Source organism: Pelophylax lessonae (assembly GCF_965119305.1).
Source record: "Pelophylax lessonae genome assembly, chromosome: 4".
NCBI classification, from domain to species: domain Eukaryota; kingdom Metazoa; phylum Chordata; class Amphibia; order Anura; family Ranidae; genus Pelophylax; species Pelophylax lessonae.
The window spans coordinates 592,051,818-592,065,695 of NC_138771.1; the positions used below are offsets into that span (position 1 = coordinate 592,051,818).

General features: G+C 43.0%; 1 protein-coding gene across 1 annotated transcript in view; it reads left to right on the forward strand.

The window, feature by feature from the left end:
- LOC309554073 (suppressor of SWI4 1 homolog) overlaps positions 1 to 13,878 on the forward strand; it is a gene marked incomplete at its 3' end in the record, with an annotated part of 70,387 nt that overhangs the window by 24,861 nt on the left and 31,648 nt on the right. The window contains exons 4-5 of the mRNA XM_082255605.1: positions 7,224 to 7,274; positions 9,650 to 9,820. Of these exons, the coding sequence (XP_082111731.1) occupies positions 7,224 to 7,274; positions 9,650 to 9,820 (222 nt within the window). The remainder of the gene's footprint in view (positions 1 to 7,223; positions 7,275 to 9,649; positions 9,821 to 13,878) is intronic.

A 13,878-nucleotide genomic window follows, 5' to 3' on the forward strand; every position in this document is an offset into this window, starting at 1 on the left:
CCTCTAGGGATGACCAAGAGAATGTGAGGTTCATCACGAGATTTTCCGCACATGAGGAGATTCTTCGTGATGTCCTGCGCAAACACTGGCCTATCCTCACACAGGATTACACGCTAAATAAATATGTCAAACCTAGACCCGATTTAGTCTTCAGAAGAGCCACATCCCTCAGGGATAATCTTGTTAAAAGTCATTATACAACTCAGAGCCCTTACCATGGCAATAAAAAAGGCACATACCCCTGCGGATCCTGCAGTAGATGCCCTTGGATCCACAGTGGTAATGGTATCCGCCTGCCTAATGGCCAATGGCTAAAATCTAAACAATATGCTGACTGCAATACACAGGGACTGGTTTATTTAATGACTTGTCGATGTGGCTCTTACTATGTCGGCAAGACAATTCGCAAACTAGGACAAAGAATTGGGGACCATGTCTATCATTCGGAGGGAGGCACTTATCAAACCAGTGTCACTAGACACATTAATCTGTATCATAAATTTGATAATTCCGTTGTATCATTTTTTGTCCTAGAAGTTATTCCCCAGGATCCCCGTGGGGGTAACTGGGACAAGCGCATTCTTCAAAAAGAATGCTATTGGATTGAAACATTGAATGCTACACAACCCCCAGGTATCAACGAAATGATTACTTATAAACCATTTCTTGGCTGAATAGGTGGCACATCACCACATCTTGTACTCTGCATAATACCATCCGGGACCCCCGTGGAGGGTTCCATAGGGCCGCCTATTGCAGCCACGATCTGCATGTATATGGGACAAATTTGGACCATGAGAGCTTCCCTCGATTCACATTCAATCGAGGGATCACTTTAAACAATCTTATCTTACACATATTGTACTTTACAATATGTGTTTGTTTATTTCCCTCTTCCTCTTTATATTCTTATTTTATTATTTTCCCTGGATTTGCTAATATTTACTCTTTATTACAGATCAGCAGCCAAAATTTAGACTATGTTGTAATAACTTGATATGACAGGCCACACAAAAAAATCTTTCTGTGTGAAGCCTAGTACTAGTTATTGTTGGTGCTGTTATGATTGGGAACAATCTCAGCATCCTACAATATACCCTTTAATATATGTATCTTTGCAAATATTTCTTTAGTATTGGTGTTTCATGTTTATATATGTATATATTATTGTCATATTGTTGTATTTTTCTAATATTCATAAGAATCATTTTCCATCTATACAAGATCTGATTTCCGCATTGGAGCTTTGGCATGCACATTCATTGTCCTCCACTTCCCACTATCCAACAGCGGGGGGTGATATCACTCAGCACTCCCAACGGATGTGTGGTCTCTGGACTGACAGACTTACGGGGCAATGTCCCCGCCCATGTCTGATCATGTGGCTGCGTACAGCTGCTCTTGCGGTTGTGGATTACGCAGCACGGCGCGCGCCTGCGCATTGGCGAGCGCCGTTAGAGACCTGACCCGACGCGATGTCGTCACTTCCGCCCGGAGGTGCGCATACACGCCGGGTTGAGGGGATGTTCATAAGGTGGCGGGCAAACAATTCCCTTGCAGATGCCGGGGTATACACTAGTAGACCAGACACGAGGTAAGCGCTGGGAGCCATTCTTTGGATATGACAGATTTGCATATGCCTAGATTCATGCTCTCCTAATCTATATACAATCTGTTTTTTACTATACAGGCATTCAAGTGCCCCTTACCTCCTTAAAGGGAGCCTTTATCCGGAACACCCATACATCCCTCCATAATTGCTTATATGCAAACTTGGAGCCCAAAAAGAACTACTTGGAACATCATGATGTATTTATAGATACACTTGCATACTTCCAACTCAAGTTTGGTAAGCTTTAATCTTAATGGAGCTGTGTGTCCTTAAAGGCCTAGAGCCCCCCCTTGGCTACGGCATTACATAAATATTTTTATGCTCAACAGAAAGAAGTGCCACTTTGTCTGGCCATACAACCTCATGGGCATTCTATGATCTACCAGATATTGATACTATCACATACAGGTATTGTGACATTGTCACACATAACCTTTATTATTAAAATCACGCTACCCTAATGACCCCCTCCACATCCGTGGGTGAGGCGTTCACTGGGTGGATACCCCTGCATGTGTTTTGGTGGTGGGAACCCTGGACCTGTATGTGTTTGTGCACGCAAACAACCCCTCTGCATACAACTGTTGATTACAATGTTCTCATAACATATTTCTATTGCACAGGAACTCTAAGGCAACCAATATAGTGTACAATTTTACACCCCTGAAGAAGCGGAGTGTTGAAACCCGCGAAACATGTTGGGTTAAGGCCCGGTACCCTGTTTTGGGGTTATCGGAGCTTGCATAACATCGATACTGCCCGCAATGTTCAGAACTGTATGTAATTGATATGACTATGATGGTAATCTATTTTGTACAATTTTTTATTTTACAATAATCTTTTTCTCTTCTCTCTGTATGTAATTTTTAATGGAATAATAAAATTTATATATTTTTATACATGGTGGTTTTTCCATCGTTGATTTAAGTACCGTTAAAATCCCACTAGCCCTCTACTAATTTTCCTTCCCATCTCCCCCTTTCCCTCCCCATCCAACCCTCTGCTTTCCTTTCTTTCCCTCTCCTCCCCTTTCCCCTTTTTCTCCCTTCCTCCCCCCCTCCTCCCTCTTCTTTCCTTCCTTTTCTCTATTTCCCCCTTTTCCTTCACTCCCTCCCTCTTTTTCCTTCTTTCCCCTCTACCATCTTTTTTTCAGCCCTCTTACTTTCCCTTTCTCTTTCAACTTTTCCCCATTCTCCTTTTTTCTGCTTAATTTCACTATTTTCATTCCTTTTCTTCATCATTTCTAGACCTTCATCACTTTAAACAAGGTGTTTGTGTTCCACCCTCACACCAGGGCTTTCACTTAACTCCTTGTTTTTTTGCATTATTATTAGGGATGTTGGTACCATAATACTATTATACAAACAAACATCTGTCTATATAATTATAAGAAAGCTTTATTTGTAGGGATGCACCGAAATGAAATTCTTGGCCGAAGCCGAATAATAATGAAATGCTTGGCCGAAGGCCGAATACCGAACGCGGTGTTTCGCATTTTTTCCATTTATTTCGCCAATTTTTTGTCCTCTCTCTTGTCCTCTCGTGTGTCTCTCTCTCTCTTGTCCTCTCATGTCTCTCTCTCGTCCTCTTGTGTCTCTCTCTCTCTCTTGTCCTCTCGTGTCTCTCTCTCTCTCTCTTGTCCTCTCGTGTCTCTCTCTCTCTCTCGTGTCTCTCTCTCTCTCTCTTGTCCTCTCGTGTCTCTCTCTCTTGTCCTCTCGTGTCTCTCTCTCTCTCTTGTCCTCTCGTGTCTCTCTCTCTCTCTCTTGTCCTCTCGTGTGTCTCTCTCTCTCTCTCTCTCTCTCTTGTCCTCTCGTGTGTCTCTCTCTCTCTCTCTTGTCCTCTCGTGTGTCTCTCTCTCTCTCTCTCTCTCTTGTCCTCTCGTGTGTCTCTCTCTCTCTCTCTTGTCCTCTCGTGTGTCTCTCTCTCTCTCTCTCTCTCTCTCTTGTCCTCTCGTGTGTCTCTCTCTCTCTCTCTCTTGTCCTCTCGTGTGTCTCTCTCTCTCTCTCTCGTCCTCTCTTGTCCTCTCGTGTGTCTCTCTCTCTCTCTCTCTCTCTCTCTCGTCCTCTCGTGTGTCTCTCTCTCTCTCTCTCTCTCTCTCTTGTCCTCTCGTGTGTGTGTCTCTCTCTCTCTCTCTCTCTCTCTCTCTCTCTCTCTCTTGTCCTCTCGTGTGTCTCCTTACCTCCCTCCCTCCCATCTGCATAGTCGATGTTTGCTGTATGGCTCCTGTGCCCTGTCACAGGCGGAGGCGGAGTACATTTGGTATCACTCCGCCTGTGACAGACCCCGGCGCTAGGCGGCTATACAGGAAGCATCCGCTCTGCTTCCTGTAGTGCCTCCGGCTATGTTTACAGTGATGCTCGGGAATGGCGGGTCGCCGGTCTGGACATTGTTCGGCACAAATTTATTCGGCCTTTTTACTTATTCGGCCGAACACCGAAAGTGCTTTTTTGCTATTTTCGGCCGAATAATGTTCGGTTGCCGAACATTCTGTGCATCCCTGTTTATTTGTCTCAAAAAAAATAAAACTTTCACATGGGTACAGTGTTTTATGATCACGCAATAGTCATTCAATTTGCGACAGCACTGAAAGCTAAAAAACCTAATTGGCCTTGGCAGAAAGGGGGTGAAAGTGGCCAGTATTGAAGTGGTTAAAACAAAGCATGTTAGGCAATCAGTTTTAATTAGAAAAGTTAGAACCTTTGTCTTTTTTTTTTTTTTTTTTATTTCTGTTTCTACCTCTGCTGGGAAGATTCACTCACCCTATTTAACTTGGTTACCAAGCCACAAAGTGATGGGAAACACTTTTCAGATCAGGAAGTGAGGGGCAATCTTTAAATAGGGGGGCCTATCCCAGTGACTGCTAAGAGGGAAATTCACTTCACTATGTGTAAATTGCCTCTCACTCCCTGTTGTAACTGTGGGACAGGAAATTAAATGAAACCCTCCAAATCAGGGGTGGCGAACAAGTTTGACAAAAGGAGCCAAAATTTTAAACTGTGAGAGTCAGAGAGCCACACCACGCAGTGACCTGCCAAAACAAACACTCACACAAAAGCATATAACTTTAACAATAATATATTAAACACATAATATAACATGCTCAGTCAGGTGTTTTTTGTTACCTTGTTGAAATGATGGGATGATAATCTCAGTGGGATTTCTGGCATCTTTTGTTTCCAGTAATCTTCTGCAAATCAGGTTTGTATTCAAATCTTATGCACAGATGGTATGGCATGGCACAGATGGTACAGGCATAGCACAGATGGTACAGGCATGGCACAGGTGGTACGGCATGGCACAGGTGGTACGGCATGGCACAGGTGGTACAGGCATGGCACAGGTGGTACAGGCATGGCACAGGTGGTACAGGCATGGCACAGGTGGTACAGGCATGGCACAGGTGGCATGGCACAGGTGGCATGGCACAGGTGGCATGGCACAGATGGCATGGCACAGATGGCACAGGCATGGCACAGATGGTATAATAATGGCACAGGTGATGGAATAGGCATGAGGAGGAGGAGGACTCACTTACCGGGCTGCTGACTGACTGGTTCCAGATGACCTCACGCTGCGCCTGCGGCCTGGTCTGGATCCGGATGCGGTCTCTCTGCAGTGCCGACTCCCGCCGAGTCCTGGTCTCCGTCCGCTCCGGTCCTCCTGGTGACTCGCGACGTCTTCTTCTCTCCGCTGCTGCGCACACTGTGCTCGGGCGGACCAATCACAGCCCGGACATCATAAAAGTGGGAGTGTCCCGCTGAAGAGAGCCAATCGGCGCCCCTGCTGGTTTTTGACTCCACCCCCCATACCCAGGACACAGTACGGCGCCCGCCAATGGGCGAAAATTTTACATTTTTTTTTTTTTAAATCTTATCTATTCTTCAATTGTTCCCACGGCACACCAGGAACAGTGGTTGAAAAACACTGCGCTAGACGAGCCACAGTATACCATAAGAGGCGAGAGCCGCGTGTTCGCCACCCCTGCTCCAAATGAAAGGCAGTCTGCAAAAAAAAAAAAAAAATGGACTGGTTTAAATACTTACTACTCCATCTAAAAATAAAGAGAAAATTTGGGCTATACGCACACTTTAAATGTGTTTTTAATAGTGCTGGCATAATCTGTTATCGCCTGCAAACCAGAAATGAAGCTGAGTCAGAATTGTTTTTTATACTGTTATTATGCTACCTCACCAATCTTATTGAAAGTGGGAGTAAAAACCTTTTAACGATTTATACCTCTAGGTCAGCTTATAATAAGGCTTACCTGTAGGTACAGTAAATACCTCCTAAACGTGCACTATTTAGGAGATGTTTACTTTAGCAGCGCAAGTGATGTCACCGTCGCATGCGCATTGTGCTCTAAATGGACAGCGTGCCATCCATGGAGCGAGCCGTGCTGCGCCCATGACTCCTGCACACATGCATGTAAGTGACAACACTGCAGCTCGGCCAGTCAGGTGGCTGCAAACCCGAAAGGAAGACCGAAAGGTGACAGCGCACTTCTGGAGGGCTACATTCTAAGGTAAGGCATTCATAATGTGCATACTAACACATTATTCTCCTTAACTTGCAGGTAGATTTTTTTGCTTTTTTTTTTTTTTTGCGGCTCACTACCACTTGAAGACTTGAGCCCCGTACACACGTACCGATCGTCGGCCGAACAAATGGCCGTCTTTTGTCCAGGGCTGTCCTGTCCGCTGAAAAGTGCAAAAGACTGCACACGAATTTTGTCGGCCAACAACAGCCGACTGAAGAAGTGATGTCATGTAATGGTTAACTTTCCATGTCTTTTTTTTCTTCTCTGAGCATGCCCAGTCTTGCAAATCTGCTGATTGTCGGCCGAAATCTGTACTGACTGAGGAACAATCGGCTGTTCTGTTGTCGGCGTACAAAAATTTTAATGCCTGCAGGACAGATTCTGTTCGGCTGAAAATGCGCTGTCGGAAGCATCATACTAACAAGCCGACAATTGGCCGATCGTTCGGCGGCCGAATATTTGCGGTACGTGTGTACGGGGCTTTAGTAGAAAAATAATAGGGAACCTAATTTCTCCCTCTGGGTATGCAGTGTAGGTGTGCATCACAAGAGCTTAACAGAATTACAAATCGTCTAGCATACTCTACATACTGTATGCTACAAAGGTGAGTATTCTTGTGCCTCCCCAGTAGTTTTCTCTTGCCTGCAGTCTGATATCAATGATCAGGAATGCTATATCTTTCTGCTATGTAAAATTGATACTTTGGCTAAGTTTCCACTAGTGCGACTTGTCACAGCCCTTTGATTTTAATGGCACCCGTTCCCATCTATGTGACTTTGGAAATCAGCGACTTTGAAAGAGTGTAAAGCTGCACTCAAAGTTGCACTCTAAATCGCATGACTTTGGAGTCGCAGTAGTGGAAACGTAGCCTAAACGCTGTATGTTGGCAAATGTTTATGTACCTCCACTGTATATGGGAGTTGTGTTGAAACAGCTCTCCCGTCTTATGGCCCAAAATCTGGGTGCCCCTGGACTCGTCTTAGGGGATTTTAACATTTACAAAAGTTGCTGCTTTAAATTGATTTTTTTGTAATAGTAGATTTCATTAATTTTATTTATTCATTTTTTTCTAAGAAATTTGTCCGTTTACCTAGAGGACCCACACTGCATTTCAGAGTGACCCAGGTGAGCATTATAGCCCATCCCTCATCCCCTTCCACCTGTATAATAAGGATTATAAAACAGCTGAAAATGTTAGTGCTTCCATTATGTCATCCCTTAATGCAGTGTAACCTGAAGGGTTCTCCTCAGAAAGGTTTGGGCTGGTATAAAACACAAGTTTATGGGCCTCTGTCATGGCAGTAGACATTCAGAAACCATGCAGGGCAAAATGCACTTATATGTGGAATCTTCGGCTCTTTTTCTGAGTTCTGGAAAACAAGTTTAAAAAATGTACAAATGGGCCCATGGTAACTTCCTAGAGTAGCCGTTCTTAACCTTTTTACTTGGAGGAACCCTTGAAATATTTTTCAGGTCTCGGGAACTCTTTAAAAATAATTATACCTACAGTTTGCAGTATATTACCTGATCACTAAATTCTATAATGGTTTAACTATAAGAATAAATAATATGGCATACCGAACACCCTGGGCAGATACTTTTTTTATTTTTGTTCAATCCGCCTGTCTTGTACATTTATTTTATGTGATAGATTTGTAATTAAATGAAGAATAACTGAAAAGAATTGCAGACAGTGTGGTGTCTCCTGATCAAAGCAGCGTAGACCAACACATTGAGTAACCAAATATTTTTCTAGCTTCTATCCTCAGCTTGTTCAGTAAAGCTTAGAAAATGAAAGATAGAAGCTGATTGGTTGCCATGCCCGATAGCACAAGATTAAGCATATTAAAAGGAACAAGGGACAGTTCGTGTGTTTAGCATCAATTTGTCTTTTTTTTTTTTTTTTTTTCTGGCAAGAAAATATAGCAGCACAGAGATTTTTTTTTCAGTCGATAAGTTCACCTTTTTGTAAAAAAATATAAATAAATAATAAAAGCACATCTTTATGCTGGTAAAAAAAATGTACATTTTATTTTTTCACATTGCTGCACTTAAAGCATTGCACCCATGATCAGCAGATCACGGGGGTAATGCATGGATCCTGCAGACACTCCAGTAAGCTGTCTGCCTGTACCTCCAATATGGGCAGGCAATTACTGACTGTCAGGAAGCGTCGGTGAACTATGGAGTACTCACCAGCGCCCTTGCAGTTAATTGAGATCTATACAAGCCATTGGCTGACAATACTTGTAATCAAATTCATTCACAGGAACTGTAAATGGATGACGCGGCCATGTTGGCGGAGCCCCACACAGCTGTGCTGTTTTCAAATTGTAACAGCGGGTGCTGAGAGAAGACACCTGCCCGCTGTCACAAAGTGAGGAGCGCTGGTGGTGAGGTGGGTTACTAGTTCATAAAATAAAGCAGAGGTGATGTGCTACATCCAAATAAGCTTAGGGAATTTTGCAGAGCTGCTGGGTGCGGAAAGGCAGTTGCACAGCTACAATCGTAATCATAAAAAGAGATGGCCCGCAACTCCTTGCTGCTCTTTTAAATTTTCAAAATGTATTGGTTCTCCATAAAAGACATGGGAAGATTTACTAAAACTAGTGAGCACCGAATCTGGTGCAGCTCTGCATAATAACCAATCGGCTTCTAAGTTTCAGCCCTCATTCACACTGAACACGGCTTTGAAATCGTGCAAGTTCATTTCAAAGCCGCATTATAGTCTGACTTTGGGGGAGACTTCAAACACGTCTGTGCAGCTTCATTGCAGCAGGGATCGGAAGAGATTCGATCCATGTATGTGCATGCTGTTTGTAATCAGGTCTTTTACATGATTACTACCGGTGGTCCCCCCCCCCCCCCCCCCCCCAGGCAGAACACAATAGCGCTGCAGGAAGGGTTCCCCCATCAACCCTCACTGTGTTGTTGGGGGAATCGCGCAATTTTCTTTCCTTCCACCCATTGTGGAAGGAAAGAAAATCGAATCATCTATGGGCTGCTTTACTGGTTCTTTTGGCTGTCAATGATGATAGTAATCTTCTGAGGGTTTCCCATGATCCTTGGTTTAGTATACGCTCTGAGACATCCACATTGCTTCCTCTCATGTGTAGGTATATCCACATTGGGGAGTTAATTACCATGAGCAGTATGAATATTCTGTGTAATGAAGTAGTAAATGGCTGAGCAGAGATGATGAAGGGCTTTAAGTCCGTCATTAGTAAATCTTTGTTTTCTTGTATCCATAAAAATCTATTTACCTTTCTCTATCGTTCATTGACAGATGCAGCTCCATATTCTGCTTAGGGGGCGGCATAACTCAATGGTTAAGAAGAATATGGAGCTGCGTCTGTCAATGAACTTCTGAAGAATATGGAGCTGCGTCTGTCAATGAACTTCAGAGAAAAGGAATTTACCGTAAGTCAAAAATCCAGTTTTCTTAGGAAAAGTCCGGTCTCTGCATACCTCAGTTACATAGATGTTTTCCTATTTGGCAGTATTCATTGGTGAAGGATATCATCTCCTCTCTAAAGCGACATCGGATGCACGAGCAGCAGTTCTCTCACCCGCCTCTGCTGGTGCTTAATAACTTTGGCACACAAGGAATGCACGTGAAGGTGATGGCCACCATGTTCCAGAACATGTTCCCCTCTATCAATGTTCACAAGGTAGGAACAACCCAGGAAGATTATCTGATGATTCAGAAGCAGTAGAACATAATTATATTTTGAACTCTTGGTAAACCACAAAATACACAAATGTAATACATATATAGGAGCTGCTTTACATGCCAAGTGTTTGTATTTGCTTACCACCTGTCCTGAGATTTACAAAGCCTGTCACACAACACAGCTAATAGGATGACCACTTTCTCTGTTACATAAATAGTGGTTCCCCTCTCCATCAACAGCTTCACTGGACAGTGCCATAACCCCAGTATTTTTTCTATAGGCGATTCTCTTTCAGATAAGTGTACCTGCGGGCAAATTTGCTGCGGGATACCTGACTAATCAGTAAAGCCCTGGAGCGACGCTGGCAGTAGCAGGGTATGGAAATGGCCGCCTCTTGTCTCCAGGTCTTTGGAGGACCAGAGTGACGTCACTTCCAGTTCCCAGGGCATGGTCATTTTTTTTTTTTTTTCTTTTGCTTTAAAAGGTAAATGAGAGATTTGGGGTCTTTTTGACCCCAGATCTCTCAATAAAGAGGACTTCTCATCCATTTTACTTTTACAATGGATGTTTACATTCCTTGTAATTGGAGCTGCACGATTCTGGATAAAATGAGAAACACAATTTTTTTGCTTTGAATAAAGATCACAATTCATGGCATAACATCATCTTTCCCCAAAAGACTAAATTTACGGTTTCATTTTTTTTTAATTTATTCAAGTATATTTTTTCCCTAAAATTGCTTTTGAAAGACCGCTGCACAAATACAGTGTGACATAAAATATTGTGTTGACCCCCATTTTATTCTCTAGCGTCTCTGCTAAAACAATTTCGATAATGTTTGGGGGTTCTAGGTAACTTTTGCAAAAAATACTCATTTTAACTTGTAAGCAACAAATGTCAAAAAGGCTTTGTCCTTAAGTGGTTAAACTGACCTTATTTACAGACTAAGTTCATCTCTTTGATCTAAAAGAACCAAATACAATGTTTCATTTTTATCTCAGTGCAGAGCAATGCTGTGATAAACTTTGCAGGCTGCCTTTTTTTTTTTTTTTTTCTTGTCAGCTGTGAGCAAAGGAAGGGCTCTGCACTGAATCGTGGAAATGCCAGACTACGATCGTCAGGGGGTGTTGAATCCAAAATTTTTTTTTTTTTTTTACGATTAATCGTGCAGCTCTATTTGTAATAGGAAATAGGTGATCCAAAAAAAAAAAAAAAAGATGGTGAAAAAATAAAAAGTTAAATATAAACACTTTTTTAAAAGTGCCCCATCCCCCCATGCTTGCGTGCAGAAGTGAACGCATATGTAAGTCGCACAAGTATATGTAAACAGTGTACAAATTGCATTGCAATCTAGTGCAAGGCCTCATTTGTAACTCTAAACGGGTATCCTGTGAAAAGATTTAAAGTGTCGTCTGTGGAGATTTTAAAATATTGTAGTTTTGTCGCCATTCCACGAGCATGTGCAATTTTAAAGCATTGACATGTTAGGTATCTATTCACTCACCATACCATCATCTTTTATATTTTACAAAACAATTGGGTTAGCTATGTTGTTTTTTCACATTAAAATTCATGAAAGTTTATTTTTTCCCACAAAAATTGAGTTTAAAAGACAGCTGCACAAATACCGTGTGACATAAAATATTGCAACAATTGCCATTTTATTCCCTAGGGTCTCTGCTAGGAAAAAAAAAATTATATTATGTTTGAGGGTTCGAAGTCATTTTCTACCAAAAAATACTGATTTAAAAGTTAAAATAAAAAGTTCCAGAAAAGGCCTGGTCAGCGAGTAGTTAATGGAAGAAAAACATTTAACCACTCTTGGCAGATAAGAGGACTTTAACCGCTGGCAAAGGGCTTTCAGATAAAAGTGATCTGGGCAGCTCTGGAAAAATGAAAATCAATAAGCAAGTAATTAGGGATGTATTAATGGATACAGAACTGCATTAATTTGCATCTTTTACATCTGCCTGGAGTTCTATTCTGTTTACAAATTTGACTGCAAGCTGGCCATAGATGGTTCCTTTTTTTTTTTTTCCCCCTGTTTAAGGCTACATTCACACCTGAGCGTTTTTTTACCGCGATTTTTGTGCAGGCGTTTTTAGATTGAATAGAGACCAATGGAAAACGCCTGTAATCTGCCCAAAAAGAAGCTCATGTACTTTTTTGAGCGTTGGGCGTTTTTGCTCACAGCGTCAAAACGCTCAGATGTGAACAGGGGCCATTGAAATGAATAGGATTTGTCTTGTTGGGCGTTTTGAGAGCTGATCCTAGAGCAGAAAAACTCCCCAAAAACGCCCCAAAACGCCTACATGTGAACGGAGCCTAAAATTCCCCCCCTCCCTTGAAATTGAAACCGGTGCTGGAGCATGTTACACACCAAATATGGGTGTAAAATGCTCCAAGAGGTGAACGTAGCCTTTATTCTGTGAAGGAATATTTTATAAAATTTAAATATCTGCTTGGCTAGAATTTAAACCCTTTATTTGTTAAACAATGTTTTGTGAATGTATCAGAATACAGTGTTTTTGTTCGGTGTGCAGAAATGCTTTTTTTGTAACGTAATACCGGCACAAGAAATATGGAGACTACCATCACTCACCATTTAAAATGTACCTGGCTATAATGGTAACCCAATGGCTTTAGTACTTGCCATTAATGACCTGGATTATGTTTCAGAAGAGGTCCTCAATAGCTGTCTCCTGGTTTTTTCATGACACACATACTTTAACAGACTTAGCCAATCTGGGGGTCTTCCATGCCTGGATGGGTAAGCAGGGACTTTAATGAAAAGTACACAGAATAAAGGCAGCCATACGTGGATTGAATTTCAGCTGATTCAGTAGGGATCGGACGAGATTCGATCCACGTATGGGCATGCTGATTGTAATTAGGTCGATCTTTTACATGATTACTACCGGTGGTTTCCCCCCCCCCCCCCAGGCAGCACACAATAGCGCTGCAGGAAGGGTTCCCCCATCAACCCTCACTGTGTTGTTGGGGGAATCGCGCAATTTTCTTTCCTTCCACCCATTGAGGAAGGAAAGAAAATCGAATCATCTATGGGCTGCTTTACTGCTTCTTTCGGGTGTCAATGATGATAGTAATCTTCTGAGGGTTTCCCATGATCCTTGGTTTAGTATACGCTCTGAGACATCCATATTGCTTCCTCTCTTGTGTAGGTATATCCCCATTGGGGAGTTAATTACCATGAGCAGTATGAATATTCTGTGTTTATTAATGAACGTGTCATTCCCATCGAAGTATAAAATAAAAGCATAAATGCAGGCATGTTTTTTGTTTATCCTTTGGTAGGTAAAATTGTAGCTTTTATGTATTTTATATTTTAGCTGTGTCTTTAAATGTTCACCTATTACAGCTGAAGGTGCCACTGCTTGACACCTTAAGGTGGTCCTGCTTCCTGGGCATAGTGTGCATCAGGCATCTATTCCTTACACCCCCTAGTTGGTGTTTTCTCACTTTTATTTTTCCCTTCCCTCTCTAGGTAAATCTGAATACAATCCGCAGATGCATTCTTATAAATTATAACGAGGACACCCAGACGCGGGACTTCAGACATTAGTAAGTGCTCGGAGGTCTCCATGTCGCTAAGATGATGGTTTTATAGTCTGGGCAGAGCTTTGATGCTTTGGGGATTCATCTGTATTCAGGATCAACAAGACATGTTAAAAGAGAAGTGCAGGATATTAAAAAAACACGCTGGGCTGCGAAGGGGGCTGGAGCAGCTGGCTTCAGGAGTGCCAGGCTGCAAAGGGGGCAGGAGCAGCTGGCTCCAGGAGTGCCGGGCTGCGAAGGGGGGGGGGGGGCAGGAGCAGCTGGCTCCAGGAGTGCCAGGCTGTGAAGGGGGCAGGAGCAGCTGGCTCCAGGAGAGCCGGACTGCGAAGGGGGGGCAGGAGCAGCTGGCTTCAGGAGTGCCGGGCTGCGAAGGGGGGGCAGGAGCAGCTGGCTCCAGGAGTGCCGGGCTGCGAAGGGGGGGCAGGAGCAGCTGGCTCCAGGAGTGCCGGGCTGCGAAGGGGGGGCAGGAGCAGCTGGCT